Genomic DNA, 17,290 nt, shown 5'->3' with positions numbered 1-17,290 from the left:
TAGTAGGATTTGTTGCGTCTACTTTATGAAAATAAATCCATGGATATTGTGACTGATAGATGGTGACGAAGAAGCAGACTCTCAAGAAGTTTTTTCTGACTGGAAGGGAAAAATTTAGAGTCGAAACATTTCTCCCAGTACTCGACAACTTGTACGCCGAATTAGTAAGGAGAAAGGAAAGCTGTAGAACACTGTTGGACTCCTTCACAGGTTTCAGTAACCTTAAGAACAGTTCACCTGACGATATTGCTGAACGTGCAGCAAAATTCCAACTGTCATAGGACACAGATATGGGGCCTTTCTTCCCTACTGAATGTGTACATTTCGCGGAACTTTTGAAATCTTCTGAGATTAGTGATACACCAGTCTAAGTGAGCAAATTTTTACGAAAAGAGAGGTTATAGTCCGTGTTTCCAAATGTTGACATTGCTCTTAGAATATTTCTATGTATGGCACTTACAAATTGTTCAGCAGAACGCTTGTTTTCGGATTTTAAAAGACTGAAATCGTACCTACGTTCTACGTTGAGGAGAGATTGAACGCCTTGTCCATTCTTCACATGGAAGCCGACCTCCTAACTGATAACCGTCTGAGCTATGAACGTATAATCAACGAGTTTTCTGCCGTCAAAGCCAGACGCAAACTTTGCTGACTGGTGAAATTGTTTATTTATTGCCGATGGCAGAACGCGGAACCTCGTTTACGTGCAGACGTGACGGAAGGCGCCCGGCAATACTAAACAATACGCGAATGGCGCAGGCCGCTCGGCGCTGTACGGTCAAGTCATACTGATACCGTAGTTATTACATCTGATTCGTATTCTTGGCGTCTGCTGAACTGTACAGTTATCGCGGAAATATACTTTATCGGAGAGTAAGCTCAGATGAAAAAATGTTAATAAGGAACGTAGTTCAGTTCTCTCAATACATGGGCTACGTAAAAACTTTGCTAATACCGTTAGAAAGAGCTATGGTGAGAGCAGCAGCTGCAGTACAAAACTGTTCAGCCATTACATGGGTTAAAGGTATTGTGTACACTTATTATGCAACATCTACCTAAACAGACCCTAATGCTTTACACTTTAACTATTAGATTATATAACAAATTTGATTTTTCCACACTAGTCTGTAAAATTATGTAATAACAAATCCAGTTCTGTGTTTGTTCGTCTGTATTTATTAGTTCGTGCACCAAAATCTCTATTTCGTTTTCATTTCTTACGCTTTCCTATAGATTCACGTATTAATACCGAACGTGTTTACTTTATCTGCTACACATTCAAGTTATTACATCGTAAAACAACAGTTTAATTTAAATTTTGAACGCATCCCTGTAAAAGTACGTATTTTCTAATGTATGACACGTTCGCTTCAATTTTTAGATCGTAGCACAATTTTTTTTATTTCATTTTCAACGGTTTCGTGAAAAGAACGTATTAAAAGTGAATGTATAAAAAAAACCGTTGTCTCCTACACGCTCTGCTGAATTTTTAGGCCATAAAAGAAAAGTTATTTTCCTTGTGTTCGTTTCTGTTGTCTTTAGAAAGAAGAATGTGTTAACACAATGCAGTTTTCAGTTTGTTTTATCCGCTGCCGTACACCAAGTACAGTTCAGGAGCCATATCACATTTTGATTGAGCGCGACTACACCGCTGACGCGTCCTTCAGAACAACGAATAGCAGAGCACGGAAACAGCTCACAGCCCTCCCACTCAACACGGCAATTGTGAAGTGATGGGATAATAGTTATTATTTAAAACATGTTTTTTTGGGGGGGGGGGCGCATATAATATGGTGTGCTGAATGGAATGAACAACCTAACGAGTACTGAATATGGATTGAGAGTAAATCAAGGAAAGACGAAAATAAGAAGTAGCAGAAATGAGAACAGCGAGGGACATAACATCAGGATTGATGGCCACGAAGTAGACAAAGTTAAGGAATTGTACTACCTAGGCAGCAAAATAACCAACGATGGACGGACCAAGGAAGACATCAAAAGCAGACTAGGACCGACAAAATGGGCATTCCTGGCCAAGAGTAGTATGAAGCATAGACCTTAATTTGATGGAGAAATTTCTGAGAATGTACATTTGGAGCACAGCATTGTATGGTAGTGAAACATGGACTGTGGGAAAACTGGAACAGAAAAGAATCGAAGCATTTGAGATGTGGTGCTACAGATGAATGTTGACAACTTGGTGACTGAGAAAGTTCTGCACAGAATCGGAGAGGAAAGGAATATGTGGTAAACATTGACAAGGAGAAGGGAGAGTACGATAGGACATCTGTTAAGACATCAGGGGATGACTTCCATGGTACTAGAGGGAGCTGTAGAGGGCAAAAACCGTAGAGGAAGACAGTGAGTGGAATACTTCCAGCAAATAATTAAGGGCGTCGGTTGCAAACGCTACTCTGAGATGAAGAGGTTGGCAGAGGAGAGGAATTTGTGGTGGGCCACATCAAGCCAGTCAGAAGACTGATGACAAAAAAATTCGAAGGAAACAATGTTTTCAGTGATACAGACTTAGGTTTCAGATCAGTTTGGGGCACACTTAAAGTCAATTTTTTATTTCTGTTATAGTTCATCAACCAACTGAAAAATATACCATTGGTTCCAAGCGAACTTTTGTATTAGCAAAAGCTTTTGACCCAGTGATCCACAAAAATATTATGAAATAAACTGAAATTCTATGGCTTTACAAAAATTCCTGTAGACTTTAAGCAATAGAATGCAGAATGTTGATTTAGTGTAGAGTCCGTGCATATATTACTGACTTGCCGTGTGACATATTGAAATCGGCTACTTACAAATAACATCAGAAACAGTAGATATCTTAAAATATGAAGTAGATCAAACCACTGATAAAGCTGAAGTTTGTTGTAATGAAAGCTCCCTCCGAGTCAAAAAGACAAACAAACAAAAGGTTGGTAATGGGTTACAAAATCTAAAAATTAAATGGGGGCTGCAACAGAAGAAGCTTTTGACAACTTCCACAATGAAACTCTGTCTTGAAAAATGGCAAAAAATCCTAAGACTCTGGTTTCATGTAAAGTAAGAGTGCCAAGATAAAGTCTGTATCTTCACTGCATGATACCAAACGTAGTGTAACAGACAAAATTACCACTAAATCAGAGTGACTGAGCATGGTTTCCTGAAACACATTTACCAAAGAAGATGAAGTAAAAAAGTACAGAATTTGAGTTGAGGAAACATTCAAATTTCAGTAATTTAAAAACAGGTCCCGTTGGTACAACCTTGCAACTTAGATAGGAAATTCATTTTGCACACATTGGATTCTAATGAAGTTCCTTTTAGAAAATGCTGCTGAAATAACTCAATTTTTAGTTATCCTATACAGCTACTGGCTTGATGAAATATCTGTATCTGGAGAGTAGAAGGTTACACAGATCACATCAATACACCCAACAATAGAATCAATTCACAAGCCTATAGCCCCATCTCATTAACACAGATTCATAGGTACACTTCAGAACTTATATTGAGTTGAAATATTGTGAAATATCTAAAGAAAATGATATATTGTCACTCAACAAGCACAAATTTATAAAATATTATTCATTTGATACACCAGCTGGCTCTCTCTTTGTAAGTAGGAATGAAATGTAATGGTGGGGTTCTGAAACTGATTTCATATTCTTAGATTACCAGATAGGTTTTGACACTGTTCCTAATGACTGCGGCTAGTTATTTGACCGGATTCATACTTCCAGTGAGAAAGATAACAATATGCCCTATATATTAATTGACAGAAATTCAGTTAATGATTTGAAAGTTATATCTGGCAGTCCTGTAGAAAGTGTGACTGATTCTGTTGCTGTTCTTGATCAATGTAAATGATTTAGGGGACAGTTTGAACAGTTCTTGGTGTACCTTCACTCATGACATGCGCAATTTCAGAGATCGCATGTCCACATAGTTCACAGGCCCACTTATAGATGCCACCTGTATCAGCCCCCTGGCACATTCTTGTGAGCCACCAAAGAAATATTATTTAAGCAATTGCAAACAAGTGCTCAGTCTATTCTGCACCCTGTATTACTGTTTTCTAGTCAATGTGTTCAATGCTATACACAACCTGTACTACATTGTATCTTAGGTGTTGCTCACTGTGTTCCATAAATCATGTTTGTTCTTGCTATAGCAGTCCTCTTGACAGTTTGCTGATGTTGGCATCATTTACCATCTATTTAAGTCAACAAAAGATCAAAATCCATCCTAAAATCATTTATACAAGATATCTGCATAATTTTAAAAGTGCCAACTATCCTTGAAAAATAAAATGTACGAGGTCCACCACATGGCTAAGAGAAAGCTCTTGAATTTGTTACACAATAAATTATGCAGATTTAAAGGTTGCTGATTCAACTGCACTTAGGAACAATATAACTGGACTGATTTTATGAACAGTGTTGCAAGAATGGTGAAAGAAGGACTGCATTTTATTGGCAGAATGCATAAAAGCTGGAACAAATCCACAAAAGAAAGAGCTTTTATTATTCTTGTTCATTCTCTTCAGCATAGTACATGATCTTTATCGAGTAGGTCCAACAAAAGACGTACGAGAAGTTTAAAGACAACTGGCTCAACTGTATCATCACAGAATAGGGGAAAGTGTGTCACACATGTGATGAATGAGTTAGTATGCCAATCATTAAAGAAAGGTTGTTTTCATTGTAGCAAATTCTTTTTGTGACATGTCAATGGATGATTCACTTCTGAGGCTTCTAAAATATTCTGTGACCTCTCACCTTCATTGGGGAAACAATAATTGCAACACTGTCACTGAAATGAGAGCTTGCACCAAAATACTTAGATGTTCATTTTCCCATGTGCTATTACAGAGTGGAATGGTAGATGTATTTGAAAATGATGCCTTGCACCCTCCACTAAACACTCAAGACTGATTTGACAAATAATCATGTAAATATAGATACTGATGGGCTTATATGTTATATTGAATGATAACATAATGACTGAACAGAACTTCTTGGGATAATAATTGATTTCAAAGAGTGTTTGCATAATCACACCCACCAGGGTAGCCGAGAGTGCCAACGAGCTGCTTCCTAGACTCGGGTAGGCGCGCCAGCCCCGGATTGAATCCACCCGGCAGATTAACAATGACGGCTGGTGTGCCGGCCAGCCTGATTTGGTTTTTAGGTGGTTTTCCACATCCTACTAGGTGAATACCTGGCTGGTCTCCCTGTCCCCTGTCCCGCCTCAGTTACATGGCTTGCAGACATTTGAAACACATTCACACTATTTCACGATTTACACTAGACGCAGATAGCTGGGGTACACTACTTCCATTCCGGGGGGTATGGGATGGCGGCAGGAAGGACATCCGGCCACCTGTTAAAATTAACCATGCCAATTCCGTACTTAACCCTGCCGACCCTGTGCACAATGCGGGATAAAGGCAGTAGCAAAAGAAGAAAGAAAGAAAGAGTTGGCATAATCACATAGAGATAACTGCATCTAAAATTAACAACAGTGTACTTTTTCTGGCAAAAATATACCACTTTGCCAACATTTCCTTATCAGTCATTAACTAATCCTTGATACACAGTCATATACCATATGTTACTGTACTTTTGGGGTACTAGAAGAATAACATCAATAGTTTTAAACGACAACAGAAAGCAGTGAAGATGATATGTATCATGGCACCCATCTCCTGAAAACTCTGAATTAGCTCTCTACCATCATTACCAGTATTTATTTTGCATTGTGTGATGCTTGTTAAGGGAACTACCATAGCCACTGATAGTGAGACATGTGCTGAATGTGTGGTAGCAGCAGTAAATATGACCTAATACCATTCCATTGTAGCTATACAATAATGTAAAAGTGTTTTCTATAGTGAACTTTTTGGTGTCAAACTCAACTTTGTGTCAAACTCAACCCTGAAAGCTCTCAGACTTCATTATGAGAGTTAGGAAAGAGGACAAGAAGTTCTAATTTTATTTCACCAAGCACAGATCAAAATTAAGGTATCTTGTACATTTGAAGTAAACTTTCATCTGAATCATATTTATATACTCTAAAATGATACTTTAAAATATTACAAATGAGCACCATAATTTTATTTCGGAACAAATCACTGCAAACATGTGTTGTACTCAGTTTCATTTACGCAGTCTTAAAGTTAAATAACACATTTTCTGCATTTTCTACGGAGCTCCAAAGTAATGGAATACAAGTGACAGGATTAATAACAACATACAAAGCAAATCTCAGGCAGCATCAAGTTCACATTGTTTAAAACACAATTATGATGAAGAAATTATACATTTCATGAAAGCAATTGATTACTACAATAAATATTTTGTGTAATACTTTCATTAAAAATTTCATTTTTCAGGTGGATATGTTTATTTTGATTTATTCAACCAAAATGCTGCTGCAAGTACAGTACGTCTAATATCTCCAGTGATTGAGGCAACTGATGATCGGCAGCTGTGTTTCAGCTTTTGGTTTGCTGCATTTGGCCAGGGTGATATGGCAGAACTAAGAGTGGTCAGACAGGATAACAATACTTCTGGAGATTATCCTCCTGAGAAGGTAATGAAAACCCATTCTGTTGCGTGCATAGTAGTAATTTCTGTGGTCTCAAAGAGATTTAAACTTCCCATTAGTAAGTGATAAATACAAATACAGCAATAATTAATGTTCCATTCCTACTGTTTATCTTGTCATGTGTATGAATTATTGTACAAATGAGGTGAAAGTTTTCATCTTATATTTCAAATAATATTTGTTTTTGTCACAGTTGTGGACACTATCAGCAGGAGCATTGGACACTACTAGAGCTGTATGGACACCAGCACAGGTCACTGTGGAGGCTGCATCAGATTTTCGAATTGTGCTGGAAGGGCAAGCAACAAATGGCGGCTTTGCTGTAGATGAGCTTACATTTTCAGATGGCTCGTGCAGCAGTAAGTTATGCAGAAAAAACCTGCTTGTATAATAAGCAATCTAGTGAATTCTGAAGAATCCTTCCTTTGTAATCGTATCATCAAATGCCTTGACACAGACTTCTCTTTTGACATTTAATACTCATTGCAGTTATATTTCCTATCCTCAGTTCAGAAAAAAGTAGTCTAAAAGGTATTTTAATTGATTCATTTCAATATTTTCATCAACTCCAAAGAGATAATTTTTGAAGGCTTTATATGCCTTCTTGGCTCCAGAGTACATTGTAAGTTTTTCCACCGTAAGCTGCTGCATTTGTTCTCCTCTGTGAACAGTGGACAACTCTGCTCCCAAAATTAATTATGTTCTTCACAGACTTCAGGAAGAAGCTGGTGATTTCTGGCTCATGAATAGCTGCCCATATTTCCCATATTTTGCCAGGTCTTTACTAACTGCTGTGCTGTGAACAACTTTGGAATTTAAAATAATTCACCTAATTAATTTTGAAGAGAATATAGGCAACCACTAGTGTAGAGGACATCAAAATTAAGGGAATGCTTTCTTCAAATTTGTGCTTAATATTTGCACTTCCTAATTTTGTTCATTTATGTAACTTCTGTTTCCACATCTTCTCGCTGTTTGCTTTCTATAAATGCAACAAAACTGTAACTCATTATATATATTTATTTACTACCCTTTTACTTGCAGCTTTATCAGTAGATGCACACAGTACATACATTACACATCTCCTCCTGCCTGGCCTCTCTCTGACCATGTCCTCCACTCCTTCCTCTGACCACCTCCTCCACCTCGTCTCTCTGACCATCCCCTCCTCCCTCCACTCTGTCCATCTCCTCCTCCCTCCTCTCTGTCTGCCACATAATCCCTGGCAGTAATGCAATCTTGCAGAGTAGATGTAGCTGTCGGGCTCATGGGATACCAGGATATGGCTGCCCAAATTGTTACCAAATCCCCACCTTTTTTCACTCCTGGGACATAAACTCAGCCAGAAATTGGAAACGGTGTGAAACAAGACTCATCTTACTAAATGAATTTTTTCCATTGCTCAGTAGTCCTGATTTTATGTCTCTGGCACCATGTTTTATTGTTAAGGGCATTCACATCACTAAAAATAAATGTCGTGTGACTAGGGTCACCCATCGGGTAGGCCATTCGCCGGGTGCAAGTCTTTCGATTTGACGCCACTTTGGCGACTTGGGGATTAAACGATGATGATTAGGACAGCACAACACCTAGTCCCTGAGTGCAGAAAATCTCTGATCCAGCCGGGAATTGAACACAGGCCCTTAGGACTGACATTCTGTCGCATTGTCCACTCAGCTACCAGGGGCGGACATTCGTATCACTGATGAGTAGGTTGAAATTCCAGCTCATCCTACAATTCGCTACTTCTGGAGGTCCTTTCATGTTGTTAGGTGTTGACATGGTTCATGACTGTGACATTCAGTTCTGCAGTGACTTTTGCAGCTGTCGCCCACTTAGTTTTTGTCACTGCCCTCTTCAATGACCGTCTGTCATAATCGTACATCACACACTTTCATCCACATTGTGACTTACCACGTTATCATTTTTCCCTGTATCCTATATCTTCAGTATAGGCATTGAAATGCCAAACACCTCAGCCATCTTGGTTACAGGAGCACCCACCATATGAGCACCAACAATTTGTCCGCATTCAAATTGACTTATCTCTGACATAATACACTGAAAACTACACAGAACACTGTTCTGACCATGACTGACACTTGCAAATACTGATGACATTGCACAGATGCCATTTATGGTCAAATACAACAGTGTAAGTTTCAGACTTGACTAGCATCTTCATTTATGTTCAAACACATTTCTCATAGTGTTTCCATACTTTTGTGCAACCCTTGTATATAAAGATTTACTTATTTATTCTTTGATCATGGACTCTAGCTGATCATTTTCAGCTGGGAGTATTGTACAATTTTATAGGCAGACAGCTAAGACAGATGTAACATCTGTGTTCAAATTGCATTTAGCATGTTATATTAAATCGAGGCTTAGGTCTAATACACATTGAGATGACAAAAGTCATGGTATAGCGATGTGCACACATACAGATGGCAGTAGTATCACCTACACAAGGTATAAAGGGGCAGTGCATTGATGGAACTGTCATTTGTACTCAAGTGATTCATGTGAAAAGGTTTCTGACTTCATTATGGCTGCACAATGGGAATTAACAGTCTGAACATGGAACAGTAGTTGGAGTTAGACACATGGGACATTCCATTTCAGAAATTGTTTGGGAATTCAGTATTCTGAGATCTGCAGTGTCAGGAGTGTGTTGAGAATACCAAATTTCAGAAATTACCTCTCATTATGAACAACGCAGTTGCTGACAGTATACACTTAATGACTGAGAGCAGTTGTCAGTGCTAACAGACAAGCAACACTGTTTGAAATAATCACAGAAATCAATGTTGGGCATACACTGAATGTATCCACTAGGCCAGCGTGCCAAAATTTGGCATTAATGGGCTATGGCACAGACAACCGACGGAAGTACCTTTGCTAACAGCACATCATCACCTGCAGCATCTAACCTTGTCTTGTGACCATACCACTTGGACCACAGATGACTGGAAAACCATGACATGGTCAAATGATTCCTGATTTCAGTTGGCAATAGTTGATGGTAAGACTCGAGTGTGGTGCAGATCCTATGAAGCCAAGGACCCAGGTTGTCAACAAGGCACTGTGCAAGCTGGTGGTGGCTCCATGATGGTGTGGGCTGTGTTTACATGGAATGGGGCTGGATCCTCGGTCCAACTGAACTCGTCATTGAGTGAAAATGGTTATGTTCATCTACTTGGAGAGTATCTGCAGCCATTTGTGGACTTCATGTTAACAACTTTTATGTATGATAATGTGCCATGTCACCAGCTCACAATTGTTCACGATTGATTTGAAGAAAATTCTGTACAATTTGAGTGAACGATTTGGCCATTTCATTGAAAATTTATGGAGCATAATTGAGTGGTCAGTACATACACAAAATCCTGCACCACTGTGGAGGCAGCACGGCTCAGTATTTCTGCTGGGGATTTCCAACGACTTGTTGAGTCCATGCCATGTCGAGCTGCTGTACTACACAGGGCAAAAGGAGGTGCGACATGATATTGGAAGATATTTCATAACTTTCATCACCTCAGTGTATATTCAATAAATTTACAGTAAAGAAAACTAGATTAAACCTTACAGGCACATAAAGAATTGTTACATATATTCTGTTACAATACAACATCAATACTTAGTTTCATTTTTAATACTCGCTCATCCTGCATTTGAATTTCTGTATTTGATACAGTTTTAAACAATTTTCAAAAGTTTTTAATTCGTTTCCTTCCTTAACTGGGTACGGTAGCTTCTTAACCTGGCGGTGCATGCACCTGGAAACAGGACGGCAGTACACGCAGCTGGTCTCACAGACCCTTGCAGTTTCTATCTTTCTGAATTTGCATTTAGATGTATATTATGGAGGGAAGCGTTACTAAATGAAATAATATGATTAAAAATTAGTTTAGTAAATATATTTAAAGGATAAATTTAATATTTTGGTCAAAAATATTTACACAAATGGAGATACATAAAATTCAGCTGTTACTAAAGTAATGTATGTATTCAGTCAGATATTTTGTCGATACAGCCTTGGCACACAGTAACAGAATGTTCAAGGCAAATGTATTTCTTGCCGTTCTTACAAATATATTTAGTAATAGCGAAAGCGTTACGGAGATGATAGATAAACTCCAGTGGAAGACTCTGCAGGAGAGACGCTCAGTAGCTCGGTAAGGGCTTTTGTTAAAGTTTTGAGAACATACTTTCACCGAAGAGTCAAGCAGTATATTGCTCCCTCCTACGTATATCTCGTGAAGAGGATAAAATCAGAGAGATTAGAGTCCCCACAGAAGCATACCGACAATCCTTCTTTCCACGAGCAATACGAGACTGGAATAGAAGGGAGAACCGATAGAGGTACTCAGGGTACCCTCCGCCACACACCGTCAGGTGGCTTGCGAAGTATGGATGTAGATGTAGATGTAGATATATCTCATTTTTCTGTTTTTGCTTCTGCAGTCCACACACTATCCTCATGAAGTTGCAGTTGATTCCACTTCAGAAATTTTCACACTGCAAAGCTCTCCAATTCTCTCAGTTATCTTCCTTGGCAATATTTTTGACATTACTCTTTGCTGAAGATGATCATGCAGAAGTGCAAAAGAAAGCTACCTAAAAAACTCTCTTCTTCTCAGTTGTTCTTTCTGATTTGAGTTGAAAATAATAGCAGCATTTATCACAGCTGTGTTCATGATGCTATAAAAAACAACCATTGGCCATCTTCTTGTGTTTCTAGCTACATTATATGCTGCACTCATTCCATCTACAACGTCAACTGCACCCTTAGTAAGGTTATAGCAAGTGATAATTTCTGGTTTTTTATCATTCTCTGTATTTTCGTCAATATTTCCATTGTGGTGCATTGTTGACAGTAGTAATACCACTCTATTTCGTTTCGGCACATAAGAGACTAAGGTGCAATTTTTATGAAACCCAAACATAGATGACTTTTCTTTTTGGTTTTTAGTGTTAATAAATCCCCTTGGGACTTGTCTCTTGTTCTTCCTCAGGGTACCAACGATGGTCGTCTTCTTCGTAATCAATGTGTTTGCAAGCTCGTAACTTGTAAAATAATTGTCGCAAGTTATGTTGTGGCCTGTATTCAGGATAGGTTGGCAAAGTCTCTGAACAGGTTCAACTCGTCTGTTGTCCTGTCTGTAAGGGCCTTCAGGCTGTTGCCCAACGTAGACCTCCATGTTGAATGTGTAAAACATTCTGCCATCCACTGCTGCAAAAATCTTTACTCCATACTTGTTTGGCTTATTTGGCATGTACTGTCTGAATCTGCATCTTCCATGGAATGCTTCTAGTTTTTCATCAACTGTCACGTATTCAGAAACTGTATAAGCCTTCTGAAAATTTTGAGCTATTAGACTGAACTCCTGTCTTATCGCCGCCATGTGATCTGTTTTCTCCCTTTCCATTCTCGTTTGTTTATCATCAAATCTGAGGCATCGAAGGAGAAAACAAAATCTGTTTATGCCCATTGTGAGATGAAATATTTCAACTCCTGTTCTATGTTCGCCACAAATCTTGTAGACTTAGTCGATGGGCACACATTACACCAGTGTAGTACAATAATCCCAATAAGGCCTTTATTTCAGCTTTATTAGTTTGTTGTGCATCTCTTTCCCTTGAAAAGTTTCCCTGGATACTTTGAATGTACCTATTAGTGCAGTCAACGAGTATGTGTATAATGTTTTCATCAAAAAACAGTTCCCAGCACTGTAGAGGATTTGTAGCACTTTTTGCTGCACCTTTCACACCTGGTAAATGAGTTATGATGTTATGACAATGTGTGCGGGAGTTCTTTGGCAGAGCATGTGAGTTCTATGCTGTTCTGTCTTTACCGACAAACACATCACTGTCGGCACCACAATCACTGTCTTCTGATTCATCACTCGACGTTTTCTGTTTGGTGCCAGAATCACTTTTCCACTCTGTGTCTTGGATTTTTTCAAAGTCGATTTCTCCATCTTCAGAATCACCAGCATCACTTTCAGCCATTACTTCTTCAATCAAGTTCCTAATTCTCTCCTCCTGTGCCTCGTAAGAATAAGCCATGATGCAGTTACAACACTTACAACACACTAAAATAAGGTACAAAGCACGAAAAAATCTGTTCTACCACTAAACTAAGTAGATACCACAAATATGTGTGCACGGGAATAACCTTGGTGGAGCTAACAATAAACTGACACAAGTACACATGGCTAGCCCGTGAGACCCTAGAACTCTTTGTTGTGAGCTAATCGGAAGTGCTATTGTTGAAATAGCAGATACACCATACCAAACGACTCCTATTACACTCACTTAAAGGTACTGAGAAGATAGCATCTTGGAAACAACTTTCAGACATTGCATTAATGTGAAAATATTCTCCTTGGTCTGACAGACCACCTGCGTGTACTGACGGGTTAAGAACCCTTTTGCCTGCTCCATCTGGAGCACATATTGTCAGTTTGATATTTTGCTGTGTTCTGTAATAATTTTCCTTTCCTCATGTTGCATGTTAATCTATGTCTGTATTTAGAAGGTATTTATCACTGGCTGTCACTGCCATAATATTCTTTATATATGAGCTCTTGTGCACCATAATGTTATGAGAGAGTACTCACTGTATATACAGAATGTTCATTTTAAATGAAGACATTGAAATATCTCTAAAAGTACACATCAGATTGAAAAAAGTTATAACTCCAATTTGTTTGTCTTGGAGGGGCTTTCTAACGATACTAGACTCTGCCTGCCACCCCACCCCATGCATGGGGGCCGGGATACAACTTTGAAATCTTTAGTGGGAATCTCCTTTTTCTAGTGGAGATTGATTCCACAGCAAAATCTACATACGTTTTTTCAGAAACATTTTCTTCATTTGGCCACAGATTGTGCTTTAATCGGGGGAATAGAAACAGGTACACAATCGTAATTTACGACATGCTACTCAATGGCTCTTGAATATCTAATGGCACATAGGACCCCCACCTCCGTGCTGTGAGTTTAGACAGGCCAGTATTTCATAACTTCTGACTGGAAGCCCCATTTACAGAATTGTATTCCTCTGATATATCAAACAGGGGACCACTTGATGTGCCACTGCGCTCATGTAGTGAACTATGATGTATCATAACAGGCAGTACACTGTGACCAGAGGTCAAGTATAATGTAGACAACAGCTATAAACATTATACTTGGACTGTGTTTATTGCCTGCACACCTACCTATCATTTAGAGAACAGACATGTAAGTGGATGATGAATTTTGCAACTACAGAAGAAAAAATTGGAAATGATCCTGATTGACAGAGAATTGTAGGGGAAATGTTGAGGCTGCTGTTGCCTTGTGTGCCAAGTATTTTCCAGAGAAAGCTCACTCTCATTCATTCTTTTACAAGGTTTAGGATGCCTTTATGTCTGATGGCAGCATGCAGACCGACAAAAGGAAATGAAGCAAATGTGTTACAGAAGAAGCTAATGAAACAGCTGTAGTAGTGGCAGTGCACAACAGTTTGCAGATAAGCACCCGGCAATTACACCATGATCCCTGTATATTGGTAGGTAATATTGTTACAGTACTGCATTGTCACATTTTATTGATGGCACATTGAATGGGCGCAGATATCAAACATTTTTGGAAGAGGAACTGCCAGTACTACCGCAGAACATTGCCCTGGACATTGGATAACGTATTTGGTTTCAGCATGATGATTGTCCAGCGTATTACGCAATTGAAGCACAGGAGGTATTAGATCATGCTTACATTTGTCAATAGGTCGGCAAAAGTGTCCCTATTAATTGGCCTGCTAGGTTGCCGTATTTCTTTCTGTGGGGATATTTAAAAGATAAGTTGTACCAGCAAGTGCCAACAGGCCATGAGGACATGGTGGACCGCATCAGAAACGCCTGTACTGACATTCCCACAGATATACTTCTGTCCTGTGCATGGTCATTTGAACAGTGAATCACTAAGTGTATTGAAGTTTGCAGTTGTACGACATTTTAACAAAGGGAAATGTAGAGCAATGTTCATCTCGAACCATGGCTACAGTGACACGCCAAGTAGTCCCCTGTTCAATACATCAGAGGAATACAATGTTGTGAGTGGGGTTTCTAATTAGAAGTTGTGAAATACTGGCCTATCCTACTCTCGCAGCATAGAGGTGGGATCCCATGTGCCATTGGATACTCAAGGGCCATTGAGGAGCACGTCATAGATTATGATTGTGTACCCATTTCTATTCCTCTGATTATAGTGCCATCTGTTACGAAACGAAAAAAATGCTTTAGACAAAACATATGTAGATTCTGCCATAGATTCGTAATGTGCAATAAAAATGTGGGTTCCCACTGAAGATTTCAAAGTTTCCCTCTGCCACCCACACATGGAGTGGGGGGAGAGTGGAGTGTGGTATCATTGGATGTCCCCCTCCTAGACAAACAAATTTAAATTATATCTTTTGTTGGTCCAATGTGTAGTTTTTGAGATATTTCAATTTTTTCAGTTAAAATGAAATAGTAAGTGCACTTTCATAATATTATGGCGTATAAGAGCTTGTATACAGGATTTCTGGGTCATATATTTGTTATACAGCTCATTGCTCATTTTCCAAATTTTCTCTTTAAGTGGCCAGCTTGTGCACTTCCCCATATATGAACTGAGGGTCAAATATAGAAACTTGAGGCCATTGTACTGGGTGATCAAAAAGTCAGTATAATTTTGAAAACTTAATAAACCACGGAATAATGTAGATAGAGAGGTAAAAATTGACACACATGCTTGGAATGACATGGGGTTTTATTACAACAACAACAAAAAAAGTATTGCTAGACGCACGTTGTTTGCTGATGATCGTGTGCTCAGCCGCCACTTTTGTCATGCTTGGCCTCCCAGGTCCCCAGACCTCAGTCTATGCGATTATTGGCTTTGGGGTTATCTGAAGTCGCAAGTGTATTGTGATCGACTGACATCTCTAGGGGTGCTGAAAGACAACATCCGACCCCAATGCCTCACCAAAACTCCGGACATGCTTTACAGTGCTGTTCACAACATTATTCCTCAACTACAGCTACTGTTGAGGAATGTTGGTAGACATATTGAGAATTTCCTGTAAAGAACATCATCTTTGCTTTGTCTTACTTTGTTATGCTAATTATTGCTATTCTGATCAGATGAAGCACCACCTGTCGGATGTTTTTTGAATGTTTGTATTTTTTTGGTTCTAATAAAAATCCATGTCATTCCAGGCATGTGTGTCAATTTGTACCTCTCTATCTACATTATTCCGTGATTTCTTCAGTTTTCAAATTTATACTGACTTTTTGATCACCCAGTACATCCTACTGAGAATTTTATCATCTAGTACTGGACACAATAAAAATCAAAATGTGCCAAACAGTAATTGTAGCAAAAAATCATCATTTTCTGTGGATTTCAGAACCAATAAACCACAAAAATGACATGCCAAAGACAGTTTTGCCCATAAATCATGCTTCATATTTCTAAACAACTAAAAAAGCAGAATGTAATATGTTATATTAGTGTTATATTATATTCAATTTTCCTGTATTTACCTCTTTCAGCACGACCTGACATTGCAGATACAAAGCTCCAAGAGAATGAAAATCTGTAATCTGCTTTAGCCGGTCCAGTTTTATGCACCTGCATAAAAATTAACTATAAGACAAAAACAGATGGTTCTTTGAGAAGAATATAAGACATGTTCCAGAAAACACATTGACAGTACTTCACAGAGGATCCAGGAATTACAACCAAGACTCTGCAAATCAAAGCAGATGCCATCTGTAAAGAAGGTTGCTGTGAAAGATGGTGAATAAAATTAGTGTGCAGACAATGTCATATTTGTAACTCACTGATGTTCTATTAAACTAATTTTAATTGCAGAATGTGGTGATACCAATACAGGAAGATCCATTCTTTGTGGGACCTTCAAAATAAAGAGAAATCAGTTGAGTTTGTCTATATTAGAGCAATACTTTTCATATTCAGATATTTACAGCTATAAGACGTATTCAAAATTTACTTCCCAAAACTTGTCTGCACAAGATCATTTTCCATGATCCTTCATTCTAATTGTGGTGTTTTTGTTATATTTCTCTACTTCATTTCCTCAAACATATTCCCAAAAGACTATGAATGTAAAGATGAACACTAATTTACCTGTGAAATTCATACACTTATTTTAAATTTCATAACTTGGAACATGTTTCGTTTACTCATATCATTCTCATATAAACTTTGAACTAAGAGACTGACTTCCATGACAAGAAGTACCTATAAAATTTATGTAAAAAAGTGTTTTCAGCTTCTAACTGTATAGGTATGATAATAAACAATCGCAAATAAGTACAGTACCCCACATAATACTATGGTGCATAGTATCTTACACAATATCACATACAGAATTGCACATACAACTTTGATTAATTACATAAAGAAATGAAAAATATTTTTACATGGAATACTTAATTGACATTCACATACAAACACATAGTAGTTGTAACATTTCTGTTCAAAATTTTCATTCAGATTATAGCAAACACTTGGTTGAAAATACAACTGATTTTGACTATGACATATAGTACATGAATCAAATTATTTGCTAATAGGTTTTCACAAGTACTTGTTTGCATTATAATAGCACTTGCTCATTAAAAATTTG

The 17,290-nt window shown here is 38.3% G+C and overlaps 1 protein-coding gene across 1 annotated transcript in view; it reads left to right on the top strand.

The window, feature by feature from the left end:
- The window catches only part of LOC126470115 (MAM and LDL-receptor class A domain-containing protein 1-like), a 336,480-nt gene extending 319,410 nt beyond the window's left edge, over positions 1-17,070 (top strand). The window contains exons 16-18 of the mRNA XM_050097720.1: positions 6,389-6,588; positions 6,797-6,962; positions 16,191-17,070. Of these exons, the coding sequence (XP_049953677.1) occupies positions 6,389-6,588; positions 6,797-6,962; positions 16,191-16,240 (416 nt within the window). The 3' untranslated portion in view covers positions 16,241-17,070. The remainder of the gene's footprint in view (positions 1-6,388; positions 6,589-6,796; positions 6,963-16,190) is intronic.
- Positions 17,071-17,290: the final 220 nt, after the last annotated feature.

This window comes from Schistocerca serialis, chromosome 3 (assembly GCF_023864345.2).
Source record: "Schistocerca serialis cubense isolate TAMUIC-IGC-003099 chromosome 3, iqSchSeri2.2, whole genome shotgun sequence".
In the NCBI taxonomy this organism is placed as follows: Eukaryota; Metazoa; Arthropoda; class Insecta; order Orthoptera; family Acrididae; genus Schistocerca; species Schistocerca serialis.
Note: the sequence above shows the minus strand (reverse complement) of the source record. Positions and strands in the feature narration are given on the sequence as shown.